General features: G+C 36.0%; 1 protein-coding gene across 2 annotated transcripts in view; it reads right to left on the bottom strand.

The window, feature by feature from the left end:
• Window positions 1-350: 350 nt before the first annotated feature.
• Window positions 351-16183, bottom strand: part of Trim33 (tripartite motif containing 33) — a 94351-nt gene continuing 78518 nt past the window's right edge. The window contains exons 13-20 of one of the 2 annotated variants that reach the window (XM_055628631.1): window positions 14906-14969; window positions 12900-13059; window positions 11098-11447; window positions 9133-9256; window positions 7651-7725; window positions 3745-3897; window positions 2323-2373; window positions 351-2243 (exon numbers count right to left, since the gene is read on the bottom strand). In XM_055628631.1, the coding sequence (XP_055484606.1) occupies window positions 2031-2243; window positions 2323-2373; window positions 3745-3897; window positions 7651-7725; window positions 9133-9256; window positions 11098-11447; window positions 12900-13059; window positions 14906-14969 (1190 nt within the window). In that variant the 3' untranslated portion in view covers window positions 351-2030. The remainder of the gene's footprint in view (window positions 2244-2322; window positions 2374-3744; window positions 3898-7650; window positions 7726-9132; window positions 9257-11097; window positions 11448-12899; window positions 13060-14905; window positions 14970-16183) is intronic. The other variant, XM_055628638.1, reaches the window with a different exon arrangement.

The raw sequence follows: 16183 nt of genomic DNA, 5'->3' as shown, positions 1-16183 counted from the left end.
AAGTTAACCCCTTAATCCCCCAGTTGTCAAAAATGTGATATTAGACATACATCTACTCACAAACACGAATCATGGATATCAAAGAAAAGAAATAGGTATAAAGAAAACATTTTAAAAATAAGTATTCTTCCCTTCATAAAAACCTAAAACATCAATAAAATGATAAAATGGTTTGGAGTATTTTTTTTTTTTAATGAAGTTTGATTTATAAGGGAAGAGAAGCTACTAAGTGGAAGCCAGGAGATGAAGCAATGTATGATCAATATTGTTTAAGTTCAGTATGACAAGGCCTAAATTAAACTTTTTACCCACATCCCTTGTTAAGAAAAAACAACCCAAAGGAATCTGTATAATAATTTCTTTAGAGCACTTTATTTGATTCAATGCACACTAAAAATATTCACTTCTTCGACAATTACGTCAGATAGTTTTCCGAGGACGTCTACAGTCTGAACTGCTCACGTTGAATGAGGCAGATGATTTGCCTCATATCTGCTGACACCTCAAACTCTTGATGTTGAATTCTACTTTGGTCACTTTTTATTCTACTGTGTCCATATAGAAGTAGGACCACAACTCTTAATCCAATGGCGAGGCGCACACAGTCTAGAGCACACGTGATCTGAGCATCACAACGAAGGAGAAAAATCAAGCAGAGCAGGTCGATCTATCTGCTTCAGGTACTGCGCCTGTCACCAGGTAGTAAATAAAGTTGGTTTACTCCAGTTACCATTCAAGTGGGGATTGGCTCGTTTTCAGGACTTACTTCCAGGTCTGTTTAAGTCATTGAAAGCCCCCAGTCCATGCATGTGTCCCACTTGGTGGACAGATGAGAAATCTAACCCCACCGGGTTTATTTCAGTATTTTGATATTTCAATAATAAGCTGCTTCTGAAGATTTTTTTGAGAAGTCTGTTCTCTATTAAAATAAGATAGAACCTCAAAATATGAATGTGAGCATTAGAAATAGACAGCATATATTACAAATCCATTCTTGATAGGAACATTAGTAAGAATACACATTAGCTTAAAAAAAACAGGCTCAGCAAATGTTGCTGACCTGCCAGAAGTTTGAGCTCACTATGTACAAATAAGACAAAGTGAAATACAGAAAATTGTACACATTTGGTAGCCGACAGATTTCTGTTTACCAATAGTGGTCTACTGGAAACTGGCATGAAGGAGGGCTAGGTGGGTGTGAGTTAGTTTTCACCTTCTCAATGTCATTTACATGTACAGAAATTCTGAAATAAACGTCCTGTCTTTTGAGGGAATAACTAACTGTGTGACCAGATGAGCTGACCAGTAAGTGTAATTGTTTAGACGGGTTTTCTGGAAAGGACTTCCATAAGTCTGTATGATCCACTACTGAAATTTATCATCATTTCAGCACACCACTGAAGTTGACTAAATGAGCAATGGTCATACTCCTAGACTCTACATCTAAGTAGAAAATAAAACTACTGTTCAGTTCTTTAAACCAATTTAAAACCAAAGGCCCAATAGAACAAAATGAGAGAAAATACAGTGGCATGATTAAATTCATCTCTAGTGACATTCAAGTAGAATCTGATATACTCAATTTTTAACCAGAAAACAACCCATCTGTGTTTGCAGAGGGAGGCTCTTAAGTTGTTTGAGTAACTGTGTGCTCTAGCAGAGACACATCACACAACATGAGCCTTGCAGTCTTGCCTGACTCAGCACCCTGCACCAATTAACACACATGATCATCTATGTTTCTAATAGCCAGAGAACCATCTTCACTTGTAACAAACCCCCAAACAATTTTACTTGTAATTATTCTTACTTTACAGTTGCAAACAGAGTTCTCTCCCTCTTTCTTGATAAAAATGTTTTGTGTCCATTATTTCAACCTAATACTGTATGAAAGCTACCAGCTTCTTTAAAGAGGTACCCACTGTACACAGGATATTCCAGTAACACTTAAATAAAAGGGTGTTTTGTTTTGTTTCTTTCTTCTGTTACTTCCTTCTTTTGAAAAACAACTGATTTAAGTCCATGCCATTTTACTTTATATGCACTGGCCTCTCGTCTGACTTTAGGCGTTTTCTGCGAGGTTGTACAAAATCTTCATCAGAGTCTTCCGTTACTTCACCATCATCCTCTTCCTGCTCAAACTCTGGCAAAGGCGCGAAGGTCCTGTCTGAGTAGATCTCTGAGAGTTTATCTTCAAAGTACAAGGCAACTGCTTTCCCTGCCTGAGCTACTTCTGAATCAGCCTGCAAGCAAAAGACAGGAATATTCACCTACTGATAATGCATATTCCTTCACCAAGTTTGCATGGTCTGAAAAGCTTACCTTCAAATTAATCTCTTGTGTGTCTGCATAAACTTGAACAACTTTCATCATCTAAAAAGGATACCAGAGTCAAAAAAAAAAAGGGAAATTATAATCCTTTCTAAAGTTAAGAAACTGTATAGGATTGGTGACGAAAGTCAGCCATACTAGGGAGAACAAATTGCTAAAACCAGATTAAGTGCTATCTAAAATTCTATAGAACATGGAACCATTTTCTTTACAAAACTATTAATAAACTTTGAAACCTCAATAACAGTCTCATTCTAAATTATTGAGGTCAATCTTAGTAGAAATTTGTCTGAAGACATTACTCGAGAAAAATAGTATGTTATTTTTAAATGGTCAAACTTTCCATAAGATAATCAGAACTCTATCTTTATGGTAATACATTAATCACAAATTAACCTTTTTGTCTTGTTTTTACGACAGGGTCTCCCTACATAGCCCTGGCTGTCCTGGAACTCACAAAGATCTGCCTGCCTCTGCCTCCCAAGTGCTAGGATTAAAGGCATACACCACTATGCCTGGCTGACAAATTAACACTTAATAAAACAAGCAAAATGTGTCTTTTTTTGTCAACGATAGTACACAATAGTATATCCATTTGAAAGTAATCCATATTTTTAAATAAACAAAAATCTGGATTTTATAACTTGTCAACTTCAAGTAAGATTTTACTGATTTATTCTGTGGCATACTGACTAAGTTGACTATACTTCACACCTTATGGGGATTTTGGTTTGTGTTAGAGCTCCACCTGCATGCCTCTAGAAACAGCTACTGGTAGACCTAGATTCACATCTAAGACCATTTTCTTCTCCTATAATGAAAATCTTCCATAACAGTAACAAACGACCTTATTCCAAAGATGACAGAAAGCATTTCCCCTAACAGATTATCTATTTTTTCTTAAGGTATGGGTAATACATTTTTAGCTTTCAAGAAATAAAGTTAACGAAGACTCATTGCAGAAACCAAACCCTCACAATTACATATTGCGGCTACTATTCCATGGGCCTGTAGTCTAGTCTTAACACTCTACATTCACGTGGCCAGTGATGGAACTAAACAACACAGGCACCGTCAGCATTCCCTAAGTAGCCCAACATGGGCATACAGAAGCACATCCCACCAAGTTACTCAACTGCAGACTACTTTCTGTACTCAACCACAGTTCCCTTAGGAAAGGATATTCAGTAACACTCTGGGTGTCTTATAAGTAAGAATATACTCCAAAATACACACAATAAACTTTCTTCTCTGGAGTTGAGAAAAAAAAAAAAACAACAACAAAATTTGCTTTTATAGAATGAAGCAGGAAAAAAAAAATCAATTGAATTAGGTGATTCTTTCAACAAAAACAAAGAATCAAGCAAAGGAAAACTAACAAGCCAATACTCTATAGGTTGGAAGCTAACATACTTCATTAAACCTTTCACAGTTCTTGAAGATCAAACGAACATCAGCCACAAAGTCATCTGGGATTTGGTAATGCTGGGAATGTTTTTTCTGAAGCTTCTTCTTCACCGTCGATAAATCCATTGGTTTCTTTATAATTTTATAGTAGTTTGGTATCTAAAAAAATAAATTATGGCAGGTCAGAATTCTCTAAAATATCAAACTAAGTTGAAAATATACAGCATACTGATTACATTTGAAGTACAATAAATGTACTTCAAGTTTTCTGTCTCAATTATATCTTGAATATCAAATCTTACTACAAAATATATGCTGGTTTTCATGGTTACTAGAAGTTCTCAGGGTCCTATCATTAATAAGCATGAATGGAAAAAGCCACCTGCAGGGTAAGCTGCCTCCCATTAACACCTACAGCCATATCCGGTTCATTTGGTGCCTGACGACTCCAAAGCACTCTTATAAAAAAATTTTAAAGGAGAAAGAAAAACATTTGTAAAGTATATTAATGCTAGAGGATAGTATTATAGAAGACATCAACACCTAACAAAGAAATCTCAGAACACTGAAAGAAAAATTTGTATTCAGTGTTCTGATTCCACCTTTGGCCAAAAGTTTTCTACCTTTAGGATATAAGTGAGCACTGTAAGGCTGTTTAGGGTTTGGCTATTGTTTTGAGACACAGTCTATGCAGTGCAGGTTGGCCTCAAATTAACAATCCTCCTGTCTCAGCCTCTGAGTATTGGGACTACTATCATGTTCTACCATACTCAGCTAGGGAAGCTATCTGAAGACTCCAGGAAAAGAAAACACTAGGAAGTTCTTTTTTATTGTGAAATCCCTAAACTTAAAAAATTAAAAAAAAAAAAAAGTTTTCTAGAAATCAAATGACTAGTACTTTTACAAGATACTTTTCATCTGTCAAAATTCTTATGCTTTTAAAAATTCATTTCTTAGCTGACTTAGCAAACAGGTCATCTACCATGCAGTATTCTGCTAACATGTTTAGAGTCAACACAAATAGCTAATAAATGAAATACACATAGCACGTTTTATTCTAATTAGACAGTGAGGACCTCTAGTCCTGCTTTTACTGTAGTTATTCCAGAGCCTTTATTCCAAGTTTCTAGTAGAATGAACAAAGAACCCCTAACCTGCAAAGTTTCCTCTGTGTCTTTTCTCCATCTTAACTACTTCAATTAAGAGGATTTACACAAGGCAAAGCCATTGTAAAAAATTCATCCATACACTTTTATTCAAAATTTACAGATTTGTTTTCTCTATGAGCAACACTGGAAAAGAGTAGATGAAGCATCTCATAAACAATTTGGTATTTTTACTATACAATTAGGAATGAAAGGCAGAAAAGTACAATGTTTCCTCAGTTATAAAGCTCGTTAACACATGTGGAAATTCACATTTGAAATCCTAGCTCTCTAGAGTTACAGGCAGGACCCTGTAAATAAAAGAAAACATGGGATAGAGAGATGGCTCAGAGGTTAAGAGCACTGACTGCTCTTCCAGAGGTCTTGAGTTCAATTCCCAGCAACCACATGGTGGCTTACAACTATCTATAAAGTGATCTGGTGCCCTCTTCTGGCATGTAAGTGCACAGACAGACAGAACATTGTATACATAATAAATAAATAAATCTTTAAGAAAATTAAAAAAGAAAACCACAAAGGAGCAGGTGAGAAGGGAAGAACTAAAAGAACAACTTTCTGCCCTAGTTCAATGTTCTTCCCATTAAAATTATTCCCCATGTCAACCTTAAAAGGGGAACGTAGAAATAAAAAAGTTCCTATCAGAGCAACATGCACACACAATTTAACTTTTTTAAAAAGACATGGCACATGTCTTTCACAAGCTCAGGCCAGCCACAGAAAATTATCTTCCTACCCTAGCTACCCAAATAATAGCAACACCATGCCTGGGCAACAAATGGATCTTATATTATTTAGCTCTAATATGCGTCTCTCATTAAAATCAGAGAAAGACAACTGTACAGGCTTTTCCCCAGCTCCTGAAGGGAGACTAAGCACTAAGACACAGATATACACATATATGCACATGCACACAGTCCTGGCAAACTCAATTCAACTGTGCTGTGTCTTACAGTCCACTCCCTGCCTCTCCCCCTCCTAGGCTACTTAGAAGAGACTCAAAAAGTAAAAGAGGTTTAGGGATTTTAAGTAGTAGCTGGTAGAACTGAAGCAGCACCAAGTAAAGTCACATCTTACACAGGAAGGTACCAAAAAAAAAAAAAAAAAAAAAAAAAAAAAAAAAAAGGAAAAGAACAAAGTTCTTCAAGGACACAATCCATCAATGGTGTGGGAAAAAACCCCCAAGTTTCCATAGGCACGATGAGGCACTTGGCTGACTCCCCAGCCCTCCCCAAGCCCATTCCTATTTAACCAGAGACTGTTGAAAAGACCCCGTCTTCCCTGATGGCTAGATCTAATAAGGTTCTGATTGTGAAATGAGAAAACGGTCATGGAACACTTGCCTTACTTGCTTTACAGCCCGGATTCAATTTCCAAATCAGTACACATAGAAATTAACTTAACAGACACTTAACAATGTTATATAGCATGTACATATTTTACATTGACTATTTCATATACTCTTCTAAATGTTTCAATGAGGCAAAGAACAGCAGTGGTGCGCAACTTTAATCCTAGCACTCAGGAGGCAGAGGCAGGTGAATTACTGAGTTTGAGGCCAACCTGGTTTATATAGTGAGCTCCAGGATAGTCAAGAGCTACACAATGAAATCCTATCTCAAAAGAAAAAAAAAAAGAGAGAGAATAAAAAAGAATTTCTACATACTCTATACTATAAATATTTATCAAATGATCAAACTGTACACCAAAAATCTGTAAAGAAAAAAAAGGAGGGAGGGCTGTCTGGAGAGATGGATTAATGTTCCTGAAGAGGTCATGGGCTCAGTTCCCAGCATCCACATGACAGCTCACAACTGTCTGTTCTAGGGGTATCTGACGCCATCTCCTGGCCTCCAAGAATACCAGGCATGTACAAAGTAAACATACATGCAATTATACACACATTTATAAATTTTTTAAAATAGTAAAAATAGTATTTTAGGAGTTAGAGAGATGGCTCAGCAGTTGGGAGCACTGGCTACTCTTCCAGAGTACCTGGGATCCATTTCCACCACCCAGAACAGCTCACAACTGTACATAACTACAGTTCTAAGGGGTTCAATGTCCTCTTCTGGCCCCCTGAGCACCAGGCATGCACGTAGTACACAAATATTCATGCAGGCAAAACATCCATCCATACAAACTAGTATTTTAATAACTAGTATTTTAATTTTTTTAAAGGTTTTCATAGAGCATTTAATCCCAGCACTGGGAAGGCAGAAAAAGGCAGATCTCTGTGAGTTCCAGGACAAAGTACATAAAAACCCTGTTTCAAAAAACCAAAAAGCAAGCACGCAATCAAAGGTGAAAAGGTGATTACAGAGTCTGGAGTGAGAGGCAAGATAATAAAAGATGATGTTACCTAAAGAATATAAAACTTCAGTTAGACTGGTGTAAAAGTTCTACTGCTTCACTTACATATAAATCACATTCAATGACAAACTGCATATTTCAAAATTCTTTAAAGAAGTTTTGAAATCCCATTCTCATCATAAAAAAGTTAAATTGATGGTGATGGGCATGTTTAGTCTGATTAAATCTTTCAATTTGTATGTAGGTCAAAAGAGCATACTGTACCCTACAAATATACATAACTTGTCAATTAAAATTAAGTTCTAAAAAAATGATGGGGAGGAACGATCAGAACATACTGAGTCCTATAGCAGTTAGGCAACTTACTAAAAAAGGCCTGTCTAAGCCACAACCCACGGACTTCATTACCAGGATAATACAAAGGCACGCAACTCACCGAAACAGGAACAGGCTCCTGGAATTCAATACTTAATTCATGGCAATAGAGGTAAAGCAGAAGACGTTCACATTTCTGGGCCCCAAAAGGAAAAGAAGACAACTATTTTTTTTTCTGCTAAGATACTTTGGAGAATATAGCTACAAAGTATTATTAGAACAAACTGAACAGTACCTTCTATATAATTAATATGAAACAAAAAATTTTGCTTTCCATTAAAATGAGACTTTGATCTATTCTACTTTAATGAAATGTATCTTTATTTTAATATAACTAAGGTAGTTATAGTTTTCCCCTTCTTACTATGTTGCATATTATCACAGAAATATAAATGAGTCACAAAAACAACTTACAGTAAATGAGTAAAGAAAATTTCACCTAATACCATCCCCTAAGGCAGGCAAAAATGAGTATTATTCCTCGGCTTTTCTTTTTTAAAGCATTTGTTTATTTATGAGTGTTCTTTTTGAGATAGGGTTTTACTATGTAGCTTGTTTACAACTTCTATGTAGACCAGACTAGTCTAAAATTTGTGGCCACTCCCCTGCCTCTGTCTCCTGAGTGCTGGACTTACAACATCTATTTTAAAAGAACTATTACACTAAATTTATTTTACATTAATAGTTTGTACTTACTTAAACTTTCTTTAATGTTAGTTTGTATTTTCAAATAAATAATTAGGTTAGAGGTAAACTTACTTCTAACGATCACAGAACTATGGGAAAGGTATCCTGTCATTAGACATCAGGCTGAGATAAGATCAGCAAAAATTTAAGTGAAATAAAAAAAATTTTTTTTGGCTTCATTTTTAACATGATGGGAAGCTGTTAAAGAATAGCTATTTGTAATTAATAAAATAAATAAATTTTAAAAATAGCTATTAAAGAAGTGGTAAATTTATTTGCACTTTTTTAAAGAAAAAGAACACTTTAAATATAGAAAAACAGACTAAAAGGGCATGAGAACAAACAAGGAAATCATCAAAAAATTATCATAATAGTCCACATAAGAAATTATGAATGTTTTATGATAGGAGAGATAAAAGAAAATGGCATTATAATCACATGACTTTTTTAATCTCAGAGGTTTCTGATTATAGCAATAAAGGTGACAGGGGAATATTAAGGAAGGACTTCTTTGTCTGGTGTTGGCTATCTTTTTTTTTGAGGGAAAGTATCAGAAATTAGGATTTAAGTTAAAGCATATTAAGTGTGAAGTCTGGTCTGATGACACATGACTGTACCTCACGCCCAGCCAGGGCTATATAGCAAGGGACAACTACCTTTTTAAAAAGTTGTTGGTATAATGGTCTTTGGAAATGTATACAAAAAGTGTTGAATTCGAACTAAAACTAAAGACTTTAAAAGTCATAATACAACATAATACACATGTGCACATTATAGAGGTGGGCTTGCATACTGTGTGAGTGGGGTAGGGAACACAACATACATGGGCTGACAAAGTGTCAGCTTTGACACTTACCCTTTGGTCCACAGGGTTCAAGCCCTGTGCAGTTTTCCCCTTCTTACTATGTTGCATATTATCACAATCATATTCAACTTCTGGCTTCCCAATATCTCTGCAAAACGTGCATATCCAGTCCCCACTACACAGGGAAAAAGGCAATTAGTCCATGTAATTACTATTCTGGAAAAGATAGACAGTTCCTTAGTGGAAGTCTATAGTTTATTTTCTTTTGTTTCCAATTTTCTGGTGAAAAGGAGTTTCGGTATTTGTTAAATCAATAAACTCTTCAAAACTTTTCCCAATCACAATCAAGTGACAACCTTCTGGAAAACTATAAAATAGAATCTCTACATTAAACATGGATCTGTTCATGGAACAAAGTCAATTACTAGTTCCTGCAGCAAAGTACCTAACAATTTCTCTCAAGTCCCCACTGTCAGTATCCCATGGTCCTAATTCTGTGATAGGAAACAAGCTATCATTTACTTTCTTGCAAGCACAAAGACCTAGTTGACAACTTTAACTCCCATCACTAGAGAAGAAGGGATGGAGAAGGCCTGGGGCACACTGGCTAGCATGCCTAGCTATTTGTGCAGTTCAAGTGGGCACCTGAGGAACAACACCCAAGGCTGTTTTCTGGCCTAAACATGTACATGCATGTACGTGCACTGTGTGGGGAACCATGCAATGTACATACACACGAAGAAAACAGTACAGGATATGAAGTTACACAGGCTTCTTACAGCGTTCTGAGTGTATTAAACACATCAAAAACAAATCAAGTGTTTTTCAGGGCCTCTTAAAAAAAAACTGGATATACAAACACATACTTGTGAGCACAAGTATATATACTCCCTTAAATTTTAAGTCAGATAAAATATATACTGTTTTTATCAACATTTCTATTAAATTATAATTTTCACAAATTATTTTTTTGTATTTTTCCTTTTCCTTATTTTTCTATACACAAATATACAGAGATAATAGACATATTATCTAGGTAGATGAATAAATAAATTCTAATTCTAAGAGTTTTATTTAGAATCTATGCCAACAGTTTATATTCCTCCCTAAGTGTCTACTTTTGAAAACTGGCAAAACCTTAGCCAGGTACTAGAGCACATGCCTTTAATCCCAACACCAGGAAAGCAGAGGCAGGGGAATCTCTGTGAGTTCAAGACTAGCCTGCTCTACATAGCAAGTTTCAGGACAGCCTGGAGTATATAGTGAAATTCTTTCCCCAAACAAACAAAACAAAGAAAGAAAGAAAAAAAGAAAACTGTATTACCACCCCAAGAAAAGAAGGTCCAGCAAGATGGCTCAGAACATAAGAGCACTTGCAAGTTCCCCAGAACCCACACAGTAGAAGTGACTCCTCTAAGTTCTTCTCTGACCTCCACACACGTTCCACAGCACCTGTATACACATGTGCATGCACATGCACAGACATACATATAAATGAGGAATATAATAAAAAGAAAGGAACTGCCTCATAGATCACTAGCAAATTACACCCACTAAGATTCAGGCAGGTATTACAACTAAAAAACAAACTAATGGCAGGCCCAGTGGTGCACAGCTGTGATCCCAGCACTCGGGAAGGAAGAGGCAGGCAGATTTTTTTGAGTTTGAGGCCAGCTTGGTCTACAAAGCCAGTTTAGGACAGCCAACGCTACACAGAGAAACCCTGACTGGAAAAAGAAAAAAACAAACAAAAACCAAAACCAAAAAATTTTCTGGCATTTTTTTATATAGCTAGTTTTCTTTTCCCATCTTAGTGCTTCAGATTGAACCCAGGGGCCTTATATATGCTAGGCACATGCTCTACCACTACAAAGTCTCAGACTCATTATCTGCTGGGTTTTGCAGTAAAAAAGTTAGATCTTTAAAATGGACTTTTTTGAGGAAAGACCTAAACAACTTTCTGCTCTATGTTTAGATTTGGGAATAAAGGACTCAAAACAACTATTTCACTGATACCTTGGAAAGCTGAGAAGTGTTGGAACATGACAAGTAAGATGAAAAACCTTTGGACATTTTTCACAGCACAAAAGATCCCCTCCGTTCTGGCAGACAGCACACCAGTCTTCATTTGGGTCATCATCTTTGCTATTGCCATCTCCTCCAATCCTTGCCGACCTGTGCATAAGGTTTCGAATTGGAGACTTTCCATTCACGAGGCTACTAAGTCCTGACTGTTTGCAGCTTCCGCTGAGATCTGCAGGCTCGGTCTTCACGTGGTTCTCCAGGCTTGTTAATGTGTCCAGCTCACTCTCTAGATGGAGGTGAGTTGAGAGAGGTGGCGTCAGACTACTCTCAGGACTGCTCAACTACAAGAAAACAAAAGACAAGTTTTTGTTTTGTTTTGAAAATCATTTGATCTTTAGTTGTTTATAGTCTGTGTGTGTATATATATATAAAGCTACTTTAATATACATATACTTACTAAAATTATTCTGTAAATCACATTAGTGAAACAAAAGAATACAAATAAACTCCTGATTACTTACATATGCTAACATGATTTTGTAAGTTTTGTCCCTCCCTCTAATATCGGTTCACTCAGACAATTCCAAAATTAACTACACCATTATACAGCGACTACGAAATGAACAATCATATTTTTTGTTTTACAGAAAGCTTATTATAGCACACTATATTTTTCTAATCAAAATCAGTTATAAAGCATTTGAGAAGTATTTTATACTACTCTTTGGCAAACCTATCATTCAACTAATGGAAGACTATAGCAATATAAAATAGATCTTTCACAATACCACTCATTTTTATGGGGCGCTTTTTATTTTTGTTTTTGTTTATTTTTGTTTTGGCTGTCCTGGAACTCACTTTATAGATCAGGATGGCCTTGAGCTCACAGAGATCACCTGCCTCCACCTCCTTGAGTGTTGGAATTAAAGGCATGCATGGGGGCATTTTCTAAATTAAGAGTTTTAGTGAAAGAAATGACAGTGTTATAAACAGAGCTGAAGTTGTAGTTCTTTAATACAGACATTGTACTGAACATAGTAATATGCTTTTATGCCTATACGCCAATAACGTAGGTAGAAAAGTAAGAAGCCTGGGCAAAAAGAATAACAGAAAGTGAAATTTCTGGGGCTGGAGAGGTGGCCCAGTGGTTAAGAGCACGAGCTACTCTTCCAAAGGACCTAGGTTCAAATCCCAGCACTCACATAGCAGTTTACAACTGTCAGTAACTCCAGTTCCAAAATGTCCCCCCTTGCATAGACATACATGGAGGTAAAACACAAATGCAAATAAAATAATTTCAGAAAAAGTGAAATTTCTAAATGAAGATGGGTTTGGACTTTCCTTCATTCTATTTTATAAATTGTATAAACTATTTCATCTGAGAAATTCTAGAGTGGTTATAAGACAAAAAGGAAATATTTTTATTATAAAAAGTCTTTGATCAACAATCTTCTTTCATATGAATAATCTTGTTGAACTCCTAGGCTACAGACAGCAGTTAAGGTAATGCTGTGGCCTTCAGCTCCTATGTATACACTGAGACCAATAGTAGAACAAAATTTAGCACCATGGCATCAGCATTGTTAAACAGAAATTCCAAGAGACTATCAAGGAAGTAATTAAAGCAATCAAATCTTTTCTGATTAATTACAGCTGACTCTTAAAAGCAGAAATGGAAAAAGAGATACTTAGCTTGTGTCAAACACAAACATTTAAAGACAATAAATATGTCTACTGAGATGGAAGATCGGTGCTGTAACTTCCTGATATCCTGTCAAACCATGGTGGCTTACCATACAGGCACTCCTCCTGCCATCCTCTGTCTTCTCTTGTTTCACAGCTCCTGAAAAGCTGCATATCTCTTCTTCAGTCCCAGGCTCTTGCTTCACCTTCACCTGATCAGACTTGAAACTATGACCACTTTTCTCAGTAGTTCTTCCTGATGATCCACAGCTAATAAGAAACAAGGAAAAGTCACATATTTGATTGTATAGCATAAATAAAAAGTACTTTTTATTAAAGGTGGTAATTACCTCAAAAAAGAAATGTAGCAGACCTAAGCATAAACCTTAAAATTACATTTCATGATCTAAAGCAGGTAAGAGTAAACTACTGAAGGAGTCTAATTCACATTTCTCCATGCCACCACAAGTTGAGAATCCCTATCTAAAAGACCTGAGACTAGAGTTTTGAGATGTTTTGTCCTATTTTGAAACATTTAGTATACAGGATTAGATGCCTTGGGATAAGACGCAGATATAAACATGAATCCATTTATGCTTTTTACATATATAACCTGAAAGTTATTTCATACAATATTTTAAATGCACCTGGCAATTTGGCAGCGACCTAACACATGAGATCAGATATGGAATCTTCCACTTGAGATATCATACTAGTGCTTACATTTTAGAGCATTTCAAATCTCAGGTTAGGGATGCTCAACCTACAGCATAAAATGTCAGTGACTGTGTCTCCGTATACAGGTAGGTTCAATTCTACCACCTCAAACTTAGGAAGAATACAACATCAGCAGTGTTGAACTATATAGATTCATAAAAGTAGTAATAGTCAAACTGTTGGGTCACTTTGGTGAAGCTCATCACCAAAGTCAATAAAGAAAATTTATCCTGCCTCCCTTAACTCAGTAATTGACATAATTTCTTTACAGAAGTATTCTAAAGTAATATTTATCAAAATCGTATTTTTCAACCAGTAAAGACACTTGTCACCAAGCCCAACAACTTCAATTTAATCTCCAGTATCCCACATGGTAGGAAAAAAAAAACAAAAAAAACCTCACTCTCCATAAGCTGCCCTCTGACCTTCACACATGCAAGCATGAATGAATGCATACAGGCAAAGTTTTAGAATTCACTGGTCAGCCAGCCAGCCAGCCAGCCAAATCTGAGTTCTAGGTTCATTAACAGACTTTCTCTCAAAAAAGGTGGAAAAGTGAACCAGACATCTTATGTCACACCTCTGGTCTCCACACTACCCACATGTATACAAACCACACATACAAAAACAAAAAAGACTTTATCCAATGGAAGCACATAGTACAACTGAAGTATTCTTGCTTTCTCCCAATTAAAACCTGAATTCTAATAAAACCCTTTTTTATTTTTAAGAGAGAGAGAGAGAGAGTGTGTGTGTGTGTGTGTGTGTGTGTAAAAAGGAGGCAATTGCAGAACAGTGGTAGGGCGCACCTTTAATCCCAGTACTCCCAGTAATTGGGAGGGAGGGCCAGGAGGATCTTTGAGTTCAAGGTTAGTCCTGTTCTACAGAGTAGTTCTACGACAGCCAAGGCTACAAAGAGAAACTCTGTCTCAAAAACAACAAACAAAAAGGGAAGCAAACTAAATAACAATATGAGAAATAGAAAAGTCTAGAAGAGAAACGCCTACATCTGCAGAAAAATAAACTGATGCTTCTGTAAATGCCTCTGGTGATGACAATGTACAGGGCTTATTTAAATGTGGCTCAAAAAAATGACTTGTTTAAAAAAAAAGAACTTATGTGACTAAATATCTACAAGAACATAAAAAATGTGTTGCCACCACAAAAAGGGGGAACTTTATTAATAACTGGATCTAAATAATACTGAATAATTACAAGTAAAATGATGTAATTTTTGAGATTTGTTTCAAATAATCCAGATAAGAGGAAAACCGAAAAGAGAACAAAGGAAAGAAGACTTGACATAACTAATGTACTAATGTTAAAAGTTGGTATATGAAATAAAAGTTGTAATTAACATAATACTGGAAAAAAGCAAAACAAAACAAAACATTCTCACCTGCCTCGACTTCCAGTGCTGGATGTACTAGGGGGTCTCACAGGTGTGTGTGAATTGGATAAGCCTGAAAAACAGCAGGTCAAACTGAGACTCAGAATGTTTAGACTCTAAAACCAAACTCAGAAAAATTCTTGTGAAGCAAAGATAGTTGTGAAGTCAGAGATGGCAAACATAATCATTAGTAGTCATCAAACAGTTTCTTTCAGCTGAGTTCAGGCGGGACTTTAGCATCCTCTTCCAAACAATCAATATCACCCATAAGCAAAAGCAGATTAAGAAAGCTGTCCTTTTTTTCACATCACAAAAGTCTGCATAGTCCTTTATTTTTAAAAAGTTGAGACAGTTTTTCATTATACAGCCCACACTAGCCTTAAACTCTCAATTGTCCACTGCCTGCATCTGAGAGTTTAGGTTACAGGTACATAAAAACTAATTAGGCATTCGTGCTTTTAAATGTCCTGGAAAAAAAATTCTTACTAAAATTCAATGATACAATCTAAAATGTTAATAATATACCTTCCATAAAAATCCATGTTTATGCCAGACAGTGGTGGCACATACCTTTAATCCCAACACTGGAGAGGCAGAGGCAGGCAGATCTGTGAGTTCAAGGACAGCCTGGTCTACAGAGTGAGTTCCAGGACAACCAGGAATACACAAGAGAAACCCTGCCTCAAAAAACAATCCATGTTTACCTCTGAACTATTCTTCCTACAGAAATGACATACTCTGTTTTAATTTAAAAAACAAAACAAAAAACCCCCACTTAGTTTACATCAGAAACATACTTCAGAGCTGGATGTAGTAGTTTATGACTGTAATCCTAGCACCTGGGAATCTGAGGTAGGAGTTCACCTACTTCAGTAAGATACTAAGTTCCTAGCTGGCCTGGGCTACAAGGTGAGACTCTGTTCCAAAAATCCAAAAGAAAAAAGGAGTGGGGGAAGGAATATATTCTATACATAATGACTTGATTGTTAGCCTGTACAGCATTACTCCAATCATGAATTTTGAATGTCTCAGCTGAAATCACATGACAGTAGAAAGAATAAATCTGGGTTTGAGGAAAGAATCACACTTTACAAATATTTTAATTGTTAAAAGACAAATTTAAGCTTCTTATTTTAAAATTACAACTTGAAAATCCACATGGTTTTCAACTTTATTAAACAATTTTTCAGTATTTTAAAATGGTTTTGAGTTTAAATTTAAAAACTCAATTCCTTATCTACACTGCAAAAGATAGGACATACAAGGTCAACAGACTCCAAACCCACA

This window comes from Psammomys obesus, unplaced genomic scaffold, assembly GCF_907164565.1.
Source record: "Psammomys obesus unplaced genomic scaffold, mPsaObe1.curated_primary_1811, whole genome shotgun sequence".
Lineage (NCBI taxonomy): Eukaryota > Metazoa > Chordata > Mammalia > Rodentia > Muridae > Psammomys > Psammomys obesus.
The sequence above is the reverse complement of the archived record's forward strand: the minus strand, read 5'-3'. Positions and strand labels throughout refer to the sequence as shown.